The 13,335-nt window shown below is 42.5% G+C and overlaps 1 protein-coding gene and 5 non-coding genes across 6 annotated transcripts; all 6 read left to right on the forward strand.

Moving 5' to 3' along the window:
• Positions 1 to 3,460: 3,460 nt before the first annotated feature.
• Positions 3,461 to 13,227, forward strand: LOC120050909 (60S ribosomal protein L7-like). Its single transcript, XM_038997432.1, has 7 exons — positions 3,461 to 3,540; positions 4,067 to 4,166; positions 4,926 to 5,092; positions 5,479 to 5,616; positions 6,119 to 6,228; positions 10,223 to 10,433; positions 13,175 to 13,227. The coding sequence occupies exons 1-6, from the start codon at positions 3,527 to 3,529 to the stop codon at positions 10,429 to 10,431; spliced, it is 738 nt and encodes a 245-aa protein (XP_038853360.1). The 5' UTR covers positions 3,461 to 3,526; the 3' UTR covers positions 10,432 to 10,433; positions 13,175 to 13,227.
• Positions 4,297 to 4,386, forward strand: LOC120051587. Its single transcript, XR_005477299.1, has one exon. It is a non-coding gene; the product is annotated as a small nucleolar SNORD12/SNORD106 (small nucleolar RNA).
• Positions 5,294 to 5,385, forward strand: LOC120051591. The gene has a single exon (XR_005477303.1). It is a non-coding gene; the product is annotated as a small nucleolar SNORD12/SNORD106 (small nucleolar RNA).
• LOC120051583 lies at positions 5,892 to 5,983 on the forward strand. The gene has a single exon (XR_005477295.1). It is a non-coding gene; the product is annotated as a small nucleolar SNORD12/SNORD106 (small nucleolar RNA).
• LOC120051597 lies at positions 6,374 to 6,465 on the forward strand. Its single transcript, XR_005477308.1, has one exon. It is a non-coding gene; the product is annotated as a small nucleolar SNORD12/SNORD106 (small nucleolar RNA).
• On the forward strand, positions 12,868 to 12,959 carry LOC120051584. The gene has a single exon (XR_005477296.1). It is a non-coding gene; the product is annotated as a small nucleolar SNORD12/SNORD106 (small nucleolar RNA).
• Positions 13,228 to 13,335: the final 108 nt, after the last annotated feature.

Consider the following 13,335-nt stretch of genomic DNA (forward strand, 5'->3'; position numbering starts at 1 on the left):
CCAAGTCCATATTATGGCAGGAACAGATCAAATAAGCAAAGAGAAATGACAGTCCATTACTTTAAGACATGAAGGTCAGTCAAAGACCCAGAGTTACCTCTGCTGCAGAGGATAAGTTCATTCGAGTTAACTGCACCTCAGATTGCAGCCCAAATAAATGCTTCACAGAATTCAACAGACACATCTCAGCATCAACTGTTCAGAGGAGACTGAGTGAATCAGGCCTTCATGGTTGAAATTGCTGCAAAGAAACCACTAGTAAAGGACACCAATAATAAGAGACTTGCTTGGACCAAGAAACACGCGCAAAGGACATTAGGACATGGTCCCGTGTGGCTCAGTTGGTAGAGCATGGCGCTTGCAACGCCAGGGTTGTGGGTTCAATTCCCATGGGGGGACCAGGGTTCAATTCCCACGGGGGGACCAGGATGAATATGTATGAACTTTCCAATTTGTAAGTCGCTCTGGATAAGAGCGTCTGCTAAATGACTTAAATGTAAATGTAAATTAGACTGGTGGAAATGTATCCTTTGGTCTGATGAGTCCAAATTAGAAATGTTTGCTTCCAACCGTCGTGTCTTTCTAAGACGCAGAATAGATGAACGGATGATCTCTGCATGTGTGGGTCCCACCGTGAAGCATGGAGGAGGAGGTGTGATGGTGTGGGGGTGCTTTGCTGGTGACACTGATTTATTTAGAATTCAAGGCACACTTAACCAGCATGGCTACCACAGCATTCTGCAGCAATGCGCCATCCCATCTGGTTTGGTCTTAGTGGGACTATCATTTGTTTTTCAACAGGACAATGACCCAAAACACACCTTCAGGTTGTGTAAGGGCTATTTGTCCAAGGAGAGTGGTGGAGTGCTGCATCAGGTGACCTTGCCTCCACAATCACCCAACTTCAACCCAGTTGAGATGGTTTGAGAGGAGTTGGACCACGGAGTGAAGGAAATGTAGACAAGTGCTCAGCGTATGTGGGAACTCCTTCAAGACTGTTGGAAAAGCATTCCTCATGAAGCTGGTTGAGAGAATGCCAATAGTGTGCAAAGCTGTCATCAAGGCAAAGGGTGGCTACTTTGAAGAATCTCAAATATAAAATATATTTTGATTTGTTTAACACTTTTTTGGTTACTACATGATTCCATATGTGTTATTTCATAGTTTTGATGTCTTAACTATTATTCTACAATGTAGAAAAGAAAAACTCTTGAATGAGTAGGTGTGTCCAAACTTTTGACTGGTACTGTATATCTGTAGCTTTTATATTGTTTTTGTAAACAGTTTAGTTTTTGATGTTTGTATCAAGACATTGGATATGTCTTGGCTAAACGTTCCGGCACTTTGGAGAGGTTAAATAAACACCTGGATATCCCCCGACACCACCACAATGTTTGAGAGACGTTGGTGTTGTAGAAATTTAGTTTTTATAGTGAAAAAATAACTTTTAGGTACATCCAGTGGGCAAAAACAGTGAAATGAACACATTCGGACACTTTGGAGAGGTTGAAAGGACACTTGAATGTACCCTGAATTCCCCATAACACCACCACAATGTTTGAGTGAGGTTGATATGGTAGAAATTGTGTTTTTATACTGAACAAATAGCATTTATGGATTGCAAATATGTAATAGCACTGGAATTATCTAATTTACAGACATATGCCACTTTGGAGAGGTTTAGAGACACTTGGAAACGTCCCGTGACCACACCTGACACCACTTACTAAAATATCTGCCCATTTCTAGTTGTTAGGTCTATCAATCCCTTTTTCTCTTTCTGAAATTGTTCACATGTTGTGGAAGCCATCTGATGTGTTTCCAGCTCTAGTCATCAATAATTCACTTATAGCTTGTCAATGAAAGATGACTTTCAAAATCAGATACATGTTTTATTTATTTGGTGTGTGCTTGATCTTGTGTATTTTTAACTACAGTATGTAACTCCTATCTTCTGATAATTTCCTCATAATCTCCCAGATGTATTCTTTCCAAATATACCAAGTTTTTGAATGTCAGAACCATGTAAATACACATGAATAGCAGTTACTTTTTTCCAGACACGGCTCCGCTGATAACCAGGTGTAACAGTGGTAAGGATTCACTCCATGGTGCTGAAAAGAAAGCTCCGCTGTTGGGACAGCTTTATGTCCCCGGATTTGTGTTAAAAGCTCTACAACAAAGCTTTCTTAGTGTCCAACAAGCTTTCTCTGCCCTTAACCTTGTTCTGAACACCTCCAAAACAAAGGTCATGTGGTTTGGTAAGAAGAATGCCCCTCTTCCCCACTGGTGTGATTCCTACCTCTGAGGGTTTAGAGCTTGAGGTAGTCACCTCATACAAGTACTTGGGAGTGTGGCTAGACCGTAGACTGTCTTTCTCTCAGCACATATCAAAGCTGCAGGCTAAGGTTAAATCTAGACTTGGTTTCCTCTATCGTAATCGCTCTTCTTTCACCCCAGCTGCCAAACTCACCCTGATTCAGATGACCATCCTACCCATGCTAGATTACAGAGACATCATTTAGATCGGCAGGTAAGGGTGCTCTCGAGTGGCTAGATGTTCTTTACCATTCGGTCATCACATTTGCCACCAATGCTCCTTATAGGACACATCACTGCACTCTGTACTCTTCTGTAAACTGGTCATCTCTGTAAATCCGTCGCAAGAACCACTGGTTGATGCTTATTTATTAAACCCTCTTAGGCCTCACTCCCCCCTATCTGAGATACCTACTGCAGCCCTCATCCTCCACATACAACACCCGTTCTGCCAGTCACACTCTGTTAAAGGTCCCCAAAGCACAAACATCCCTGGGACTGGAACGAGCTGCAACAAACACTCAAACTGGACAGTTTTATCTCAATCTCTTCATTCAAAGACTCGATCACTCTTACTGTAAGTTGTGGCTGCTTTGCGTGATGTATTGTGTGATGTATTGCTGTCTCTACCTTCTTGACCTTTGTGCTGTTTGTGCCCATTAATGTGTGTACCCTGTTTTGTGCTTCTACCATGTTGTGCTGCTGCTATGTTGTGTTTCTACCATGTTGTTGTCATGTTGTGTTGTTACCATGCTGTGTTGTCATGTGTTGCTGCCATGCTATGTTGTTGTCTTAGGTCTTTCTTTATGTAGTGTTGTGTTGTCTCGTGGTGATGTGTGTTTTTGTCCTATATTTTTATTTAATTTATTTGTATTTTTAATCCTAGTCACCACAGGAGGCCTTTTGCATTTTGGTAGGTCGTCATTGTAAATAATAATTAGTTCTTAACCCTAACTTGCCTAGTTAAAAAAAGGTTCAATAATAAATAAATAAAAATGTAGTTCCTAACAGTTCGTGTGCACCGTTTCTCATGTTGAGTTTGTCCCACCAAGATTTACATGCTAAAATCGCCACTGGAGGGCAGACACTGCGAGATTAGCGGCAAGAGGAAATTCTTCTCAGGCAGTTTAATAGACAGCGACTGGGGTCCTACAAGCTTTTAACTCGCGCATGCGCATGAGATAATTTCTCTTTCTCGGTGGACACAATGGCGGACGTAGAGTAAGTGATTTCTTCTCTGCCAGAATCTATGCCCATCTACTAATTTAACAAATAGCCAACGTTATTTGACATTTAGTTAGTTATCGCCAGCTAAAGAACATGTTTGTCGCGTCGGTAGTGTTGAGTGGCGTTTTTTACTCTACGATATTTTTGTTGATTTGGTTGACTCGGGCCTGGATGTGTTTAGAAACATTCCCGGCTTGCGAATCCATTTGCACATGTTTTAACCTATATGCGTGGCTCGTAGTTTTACTTGCATATTGTCAATGAGTTGTAAAGTATATTTTATGATTATTTCGCTGTTTGAGCCCAGCAATATCACAAAATAGACTTTGCGTCTGTCTTCGCCCGGCAAAACTAACAAGCCAGGTTAACTCACGTCGGGCTCACGTTTTGGAAATGGCTAGCTAGGTAACGCTAACAGTTTTCGCAACATGTTTGGTTCGTTAAGTTATTATTCCTCAGTCAGTGACTTCCATGTTAAACTATTTTCCCCATACTCTAAACAAAGTGTTGCCTCTTGCAGAAAAAAGGTTCCGGCGGTCCCTGAGAGCCTTTTGAAAAGGCGGAAGGCCTTCGCCACCATGAAGACCATGCGGATCAAGAAGATGCTTGCCGAAAAAAAAGTAAGTTTGAACTAACCCAAGTACTAACCTAACTAGCAGGCATAGAATCTCCTTAGATGCAGTTGATGTACTGTCTGGTTGTGTGTGTGGGGTTAATAGCTACCCACTGTCATTCAAACTGTATACCTACAATGTGGTTAATGATGCTCAACTTTTTTCCCCATCTTATCGACTATGGTGAAACCAATCTGAAATAAGCCAATTTGTCTGAAACCACATAGAAATGTCCTAAATAATCATTGTCAGATGGTAACATTGAAACTGTGTCGTTGAAGGGCTTGTTAGTAAGCATTCCACTGTAAGGTCTACTACACCTGTTGTATTTTGGTGCATGTGACAAATAAAATGTATTTGATCAGTTTAAACTATGTTCAGCCATAAAATGATGAATGAATTCCAGGTTTATACAAATATGTATAAATTCATTGATCCAACACTAAATTTGGAAGATATACAACCAAGAGTGGCACCGTCTAAACTAGCAAAAGTCAAAGCAAATTAACGTACTTATTTGATAAACACTGTCAAGTCCGAGGTTATAATATTGCAGTCTATCATTTATAATGACACAACTAAAGTACGTTTTGACATTTTGTAGCACCCTCTTGAATTGGCCTTTTTCTCTACATTGTACAGTGGTGGGTGAATGCCCCACATCCTGCTGAAAAACTAACTCTGGTCATACTGTGAAGTTAACAAGAGGTGTTACCTAGCTGTGATGTTCTGCTCTGACTCATAGTTGATGCCTTATATCCCCAGACTCGTAAGGTGACCAGGCACCTGATCTACAAGAGGGCTGAGAAGTACCACAAGGAGTACAGGGAGATGTACCGGCGTGAGATCCGCATGGGGCGGACAGCCCGCAAGGTTGGGAACTTCTACGTCCCAGCTGAGCCCAAGCTGGCCTTCGTCATCAGGATCAGGGGGTATGTTTCTGTGGATTAGACCGCTAAATGCATATTTTATCCCTGTTATTTTTGTCAGATTTCCATGTCTGTCTCGTACACCATTACTCAGGTGATGGGTAAAACATGGATCTATTTAAGTCGTTACCTGGACATTGATTTTATTTGTTACTTGGTATAGCTGGTGACCATGTCGTCTTCCTGTCCTTCAAACTTCTACACAATGTGGTTAATGATGCTCAACTTTTTTCCCCATCTTATCGACTCTGGTGAATCCAGTCTGAAAAATAAGCCAATTTGTCTGAAACCATATTGAATGTAAACTAAAAGCCGACTGAAATTAAGAGAAGTGATGCTGTGCTGAACAATTCTAACACTGTACCGCTCTCCCCTGCCCCCCCTTTCAGTATCAACGGTGTCAGTCCCAAGGTGCGCAAGGTCCTCCAGCTCATGCGTCTGCGTCAGATCTTCAACGGAGTGTTCGTCAAACTGAACAAGGCTTCCATCAACATGCTGAGGATCGCCGAGCCCTACATCGCTTGGGGGTAAGGCTGACATTACTACCACAATGTATTCACTAGGAAGCCAACGGTCCAATGTAGGGAGGAACTAACCTGAATTGGCCAACAAGAAATGCTCGTTTTCGTAGCGGAGCTTTTCATGTTGCAAACAGGTTTGTACTAATGAATACACCCCTGCTTTGATGTGGACAGCCCGGTTGAATTTGACATTTATGGTTTTGTGTTTCTTTACTTGGCACTGATTTAAGGTAGTGGTACAACTTAACTTCTGCTGCAGTGATTGTCTGGAATTTTTACACAATGTGGTTAATGATGCTCAACTTTTTTCCCCATCTTATCGACTCTGGTGAATCCAGTCTGAAAAATAAGCCAATTTGTCTGAAACCACATTGATAGTACTAATGGCGTGTCCAGTATGAAATGAACCAAATGTTGGGTGCAGCTGCAGTAGTTCTCACTGTTTCGTTGTGACTACGCTACCTGCATGCTGTTTCACAGATCTTATTTTCCTGCTCTTGTTTCCCAGGTACCCAAACCTGAAGTCTGTTCGCGAGCTGATCTACAAGCGTGGCCATGGCAGGATGACCAAGCAGCGCATCGCCCTCACAGACAACGCCTTGGTCGACAAGGCCCTGGGTACGCATTTACTTATACGGGACTGAGTCGCTTCAAGCGCCCATAATAGACAAGATGGGTTGCCTTTGGGGCCAATATGATCCCGAACATGATGGGACAAATCTGCACTGTAATGATTGTCCTGTCATTCAAACTGTATAACTACAATGTGGTTAATGATGCTCAACTTTTTTCCCCATCTTATCGACTCTGGTGAATCCAGTCTGAAAAATAAGCCAATTTGTCTGAAACCACAGAGAAAAAGACTGCGATCTGAAATGGCAGAATAGGCCACTGCGTTTAGTGATTTGGAACATGGATATCCCATTACTGTACAATAACCTTTAGCTGTAAACTTCTCTACACCAGCAATAACATCTGCTATATACAGTGCATTTGGAAAGTATTCAGACCCCTTGACATTTTGTTAGTTTACAGCCTTATTCTAAAATGTATTAAATCGTTTTTCCCCTCAGCAATCTACACCAAATACCCCATAATGACAAAGCAAAAAACAGTTTTTGGAATTTTTGCGTGCTTATTTATAAAAACAAATGAAATCCCATTTGCATTAGTATTCACACCCTTTACTCAGTACTTTGATGAAGCAGCGATTACAGCCTCGAGTCTTCTTGGCTATGACGCTACAAGATTGGCAGACCTGTTTTTGGGGAGTTTCTCCCATTCTTCTCTGCAGATCCTCTCAAGATCTGTCAGGTTGGATGGGGAGTGTCGCTGCACAGCTATTTTCAGGTCTCCAGGGATGTTATTGGTTTCAAGTACAGGCTCTGGCTGGGCCACTCAAGGACATTCAGAGACTTGTCCCAAAGCCACTCCTGCATGGTCTTGGCTGTGTGCTTCTGGTCGTTCTACTGTTGGAAGGTGAACCTTCGCCCCAGAGGTCCTGGGTGCTCTGGAGCAGGTTTTCATCAAGGATCTCTCTGTACTTTGCTCCGTTCATCTTTGCCTCGATCCTGACTAGTCTCCCAGTCCCTGCCGCTGATAGACTTCCCCACAGCATGATGCTGCCGCCACCACCACGCTTTACCGTAGGGATGGTGCCAGGGTTCCTCCAGAAGGGACGCTTGACATTCAGGCTGAAGAGTTCACTCTTGGTTTCATCAGACCAGAGAATATAGTCTCATGGTCTGAGTTCTTTAGGTGCCTTTTGGCGAACTCCTAACAGACAGTCATGTGTCTTTTACTGGGGAGTGACTTCTGTCTGGCCACTCTACCATAAAGGCCTGATTCCTGGAGTGCTTCAGAGATGGTTGTCCTTCTGGAAGCTTCTCCCATCCCTACAGAGAAGCTATGTCAGTGACTGTGAGGTTCTTGCTCTTCTCTTTGACCAAGGCCCTTCTCCCCAGATTGCTCAGTTTGGTCAGACGGCCAGCCCTAGTTAGTCTGCAGTGCAATATTTTTTTTCCAATTTCCCATTTATGGCTGTGTTCTTAAACATTCAACACTCTAGAAATAGTTTTATTCTCATCACAATTAGATCTCAGATCTACTGACAGATCTGACATGCACTGTCAACTCTGGGACCTTTTTATAGACAGGTGTACCCTTTCAAATCATGTCCAATAAATTGCTTTTTCCACAGGTGGACTGGGATCAGGTTGTAGAAACGTCTTCAGGATGATCAATGGGAACAGGATGTGCTTAACCTTTCTAGGACACACGTTCCGCTCGCGGAACCCCTTGACAACATTCGGCTGAAAAGGCAGCGCGGGAAATTCAAAAATATTTTTTTGAAATGTGATATTTTCACACATTAACCTGTTTGGGCGGCAGCCCGACACCGGTACACTTATGAACATCCAGCTCAAGTGCAGGGCGCGAAATTCAAAATATATATTTTTTTAAATATTTAACTTTCACACATTAACAAGTCCAATACAGCATATGAAAGGTACACATCTTGTGAATCAAGCCAACATGTCCGATTTTTAAAATGTTTTACAGGGAAGACAAAATATGTAAATCTATTAGCTAACCACGTTAGCAAAAGACACCACTTTTCTAACTCCATCAGTTTCTTACTCCATCACTAGCTATCACAAATTCGACCAAATAAAGAAATAAATAGCCACTAACCAAGAAAAAACTTCATCAGATGACAGTCTGATAACATATTTATTGTATAGCATATGTTTTTTTCAAAGAATTTGCATATTTCAGGTATAAATCATAGTTTACATTTCAGCTACAATCAGAAATTGCACCGAAAGCAGCCATAATATTTACAGACACCAACGTCAAATACCTAATTACTCATCATAAAACATTTCTGAAAAATACATAGTGTACAGCAATTGAAAGACAGGCATCTTGTGATTCCAGACAATATTTCCGATTTATTAAATGTTTTACAGCGAAAACAAAATGTAGCGTTATATTAGCGTAGCCACAATAGCCAGAAACACTTGGGCGCCCACGACCAGTTCACATGCACGACAGATATTAGAAATAGCATTATAAAATGTTTCTTACTTTTGGTGATCTTTCGTCAGAATGTTGGACACGGTGTTCTTTGTCCAGAAAAGTCGTTGTTTTGAACTGGAACGGCAAATTCCCCTCTTCATTTAGCATGGGCACTTGCCAAGTGCTACATATATCTCCAACGTAATCAAAGTCAGAGAACGGATCACGGCAAAACTCCCTAAAAAATTTCAATAATCTGATTAAACTATATTGAAAAAACATACTTTACGATGATATGGACACATGTATCAAAAAAAATCTAAGACGGAGAAGTTATTCGTTCATAACAACAGCTAAAAAGAAGCCAAATCCATGTCCCCTTTGCGCGCTCCAGAAACCGGAAGTGGACGGTCACGTCAAAGAAAGAGCTTTTATTCCACCTTAGACCAAGATAAACACACATTTTTTTCTCTCACCACCTCTTGACCAACCAGGGGAAGGTGTATGAAATGTACGTAGGCTCTTACGTCTTATGCCCATGTATAGGCAAGAAGTTGAACAGAGCATCGATTTCTGACATTTCACTTCCTGGTCAGGAAAAGTGCTGCAGAAGGAGTTCTGTTTCACTCAGAGAAATAATTCCAACGGTTTTAGAAACTAGAGTGTTTTCTATCCAATAATAATATGCATATTGTACGAGCAAGAATTGAGTAGGAGGCCGTTTGAAATGGGCACGATTTAACTGGCTACTCAATACTTTCCCTTGCAGCCATAAGAGGTTAACAAGTCCAATACAGGAAATGAAAAACATCTTGTTAATCTACCCATCGTGTCCGATTAAAAAAAAAAAAATAATAATAATAATTGCTTTACATCAAACACAACATATGATTGTTAGATCACCGCCAAGTCCAAAAAACACACAGCCATTTTCCCAGCCAAAGATAAGAGTCACAAAAAGCAGAAATGGAGAGATTGTATCACTAACCAGAAATACTCATCATAAACTTTGATGAAAGATACATGTTTAACATAGAATTATAGATGCACTTGTTCTTAATGCAACCGCTGTGTCAGATTTCAAAAACTTTACGGAAAAAGCAAACCATGCAATAATCTGAGACGGCGCTCAGAAACAAAATCTGACACGTTGGCTGGATTCACAACAAGTGTAGCTTTCATTTGGTGTATTGCATGTGTGATTTCATGAAAGTTAAATTTTTATAGTAATTTATTTGAATTTGGCGCTCTGCATTTTCCCAGAAGTTAACCTGTTTTCGCTTTATTATATATATATTTTTTTTCATTATGGGGTTTTGTGTGTAGATTGCTGAAGATTTTTACATCATTTTAGAATAAGGCTAACGAACAATGTGGAGAAAGTCAAGGTGTCTGAATACTTTCCAAATGCACTGAATTGTCACATTCAAATTTGATTAAATTGATAATCTCCTGGATGGTCAGTCCTTCCATATGTCGTATCATTTTGAGTTCAAATCAAAGAGCCGAGGGATAAAAAATTATTTAAACTGCAGATTGCCCTTTTTAAACACATTAACACTCAGTCCTCACTCTGTCCTTGTCCCTCCAGGTAAATACAGTATCATCTGTGTGGAGGACCTGATCCATGAGATCTACACCGTCGGGAAGAACTTCAAGCCCGCCAACAACTTCCTGTGGCCCTTCAAACTGTCCTCACCCCGCGGCGGCATGAACAAGAAGACGACTCACTTCGTGGAGGGAGGCGATGCTGGAAACAGGGAGGACCAGATCAACAGACTCATCAGGAGGATGAACTAGAGGTGACTAGATTAAGGCAGCGTTTCCCGACCTCGGTCCTCGGGACCCCAGGGGATGCACTCCCCCCCCCCCCCCCCAGTTCTACACAGCTGATTCAAATAATCAACAAGCTTTGTATTGTTGGCGCTAACACCAAAATGTTCACACGTTGGGGTCTTTAGGACAGAGTTTGGGGGGGATATCCTGGGGGGGAAATGCCGGGGGCGGGTGTCAAGGTGAGATGGGAAACACTCCTACAGGTTATCCCAAGTGATACCCTATTCCCTATATAGTGTACTAGTTCAACCCATAAGTAGTTCACTATATAGGGAATTGGGGTGCCATTTGGGACTCAAATTGAACTTCTGGGGATGTGTGTGTCTCAGTGCGCTGATCTAGGATCAGTTTTCACTTTTACACAATGACCTGGTCTTCGATCATTGCTCCAGCTCAGATCGTTCTCTCTCTCTCTTGATGTGTGCACTTCAATTCTTTCCACAAATACACTGCTCAAAAAAAATAAAGGGAACACTAAAATAACACATCCTAGATCTGAATGAATGAAATATTCTTATTAAATACTTTTTTCTTTACATAGTTGAATGTGCTGACATCAAAATCACACAAAAATGATCAATGGAAATCAAATTTATCAACCCATGGAGGTCTGGATTTGGAGTCACATTCAAAATTCTAGTGGAAAACCACACTACAGGCTGATCCAACTTTGATGTAATGTCCTTAAAACAAGTCAAAATGAGGCTCAGTAGTGTGTGGCCTCCACGTGCCTGTATGACCTCCCTACAACGCCTGGGCATGCTCCTGATGAGGTGGCGGATGGTCTCCTGAAGGATCTCTTCCCAGACCTGGACTAAAGCATCCGCCAACTCCTGGACAGTCTGTGGTGCAACGTAGCGTTGGTGGATGGAGCGAGACATGATGTCCCAGATGTGCTCGATTGGATTCAGGTCTGGGGAACGGGCGGGCCAGTCCATAGCATCAATGCCTTCCTCTTGCAGGAACTGCTGACACACTCCAGCCACATGAGGTCTAGCATTGTCTTGCATTAGGAGGAACCCAGGGCCAACCGCACCAGCATATGGTCTCACAAGGGGTCTGAGGATCTCATCTCGGTACCTAATGGCAGTCAGGCTACCTCTGGCGAGCACATGGAGGGCTGTGCGGCCCCCCAAAGAAATGCCACCCCACACCATGACTGACCCACCGCCAAACCGGTCATGCTGGAGGATGTTGCAGGCAGCAGAACGTTCTCCACGGCGTCTCCAGACTGTCACGTCTGTCACATGTGCTCAGTGTGAACCTGCTTTCATCTGTGAAGAGCACAGGGCGCCAGTGGCGAATTTGCCAATCTTGGTGTTCTCTGGCAAATGCCAAACGTCCTGCACGGTGTTGGGCTGTAAGCACAACCCCCACCTGTGGACGTCGGGCCCTCATGGAGTCTGTTTCTGACCGTTTGAGCAGACACATGCACATTTGTGGCCTGCTGGAGGTCATTTTGCAGGGCTCTGGCAGTGCTCCACCTGCTCCTCCTTGCACAAAGGCGGAGGTAGCGGTCCTGCTGCTGGGTTGTTGCCCTCCTACGGCCTCCTCCACGTCTCCTGATGTACTGGCCTGTCTCCTGGTAGCGCCTCCATGCTCTGGACACTACACTGACAGACACAGCAAACCTTCTTGCCACAGCTCGCATTGATGTGCCATCCTGGATGAGCTGCACTACCTGAGCCACTTGTGTGGGTTGTAGACTCCGTCTCATGCTACCACTAGAGTGAGAGCACCGCCAGCATTCAAAAGTGACCAAAACATCAGCCAGGAAGCATAGGAACTGAGAAGTGGTCTGTGGTCACCACCTGCAGAACCACTCCTTTATTGGGGGTGTCTTGCTAATTGCCTATTTCCACCTTTTGTCTATTCCATTTGCACAACAGCATGTGAAATTTATTGTCAATCAGTGTTGCTTCCTAAGTGGACAGTTTGATTTCACAGAAGTGTGATTGACTTGGAGTTACATTGTGTTGTTTAAGTGTTCCCTTTATTTTTTTGAGCAATGTATTTAAGCATTGGATTGGAGGCTATGGGTTAGATGGGAGTTTCCATCCTATTTCTTATAACGGCCTTTTTCCTTTCGAGTGAGGAGTGCAAGTGAACATGGGCACACTTAGGGACGAAGGAAAGATTATTGGGGGACACGACTGATGTCCGTAGACTCTGACCCCGATTCTGGAAAGCCGACGTGTGTTTAGGATTTTATTTTCGCCCAAGTTTGTTCACTTTTGAATCCAAGATCTTGACTAGATGAATCGGGTCTTGTGTTGTCAGGGTTGGTTGACTACTGCCTTTATCAGCTTTATACCAGTGCAACGATTGAGAACAAAACCATTTGAACATTGTTTATGGGTATCTTCTCAAGTTCCTAAGTGTCCAGTTTCTGTTTAACACAATGTGGTTAATGATGCTCAACTTTTTTCCCCATCTTATCGACTCTGGTGAATCCAGTCTGAAAAATAAGCCATTTTGTCTGAAACCACATTGAATTACTGGCACTTCGAGGATGTTTTCCCGTCTAGTTTCTTAGTGAATTAAAGGAAATTGTGTTTTATTTTAGATGCTCAGTTCAAAGTTTGTGCTCAGTGCTTGAAAACATTAGAACATTGGCGACAATGGATCTCAAACTAAACATTGGAAGTGTGTTTGCTGTAAGAAACTTGTTTTCTGGTATTAAATATAAAAATGTCTTGTCTTCCAGGTTTTTCCAAAGGATGCTGTTGAGTCTGTACAATAAACATCAAAAGGAACTTATTGGTCTTGTCTCATAACTCTGGTGTCTAAAATCTGTTTTGTGTAGTATGTTGAACCTTCCCAAGTGTTTTCCTACATAAAATACACTGGAGTCTACATCACTGCTCT

The sequence above is a fragment of the Salvelinus namaycush genome, chromosome 7 (genome assembly GCF_016432855.1).
Source record: "Salvelinus namaycush isolate Seneca chromosome 7, SaNama_1.0, whole genome shotgun sequence".
NCBI lineage: Eukaryota > Metazoa > Chordata > Actinopteri > Salmoniformes > Salmonidae > Salvelinus > Salvelinus namaycush.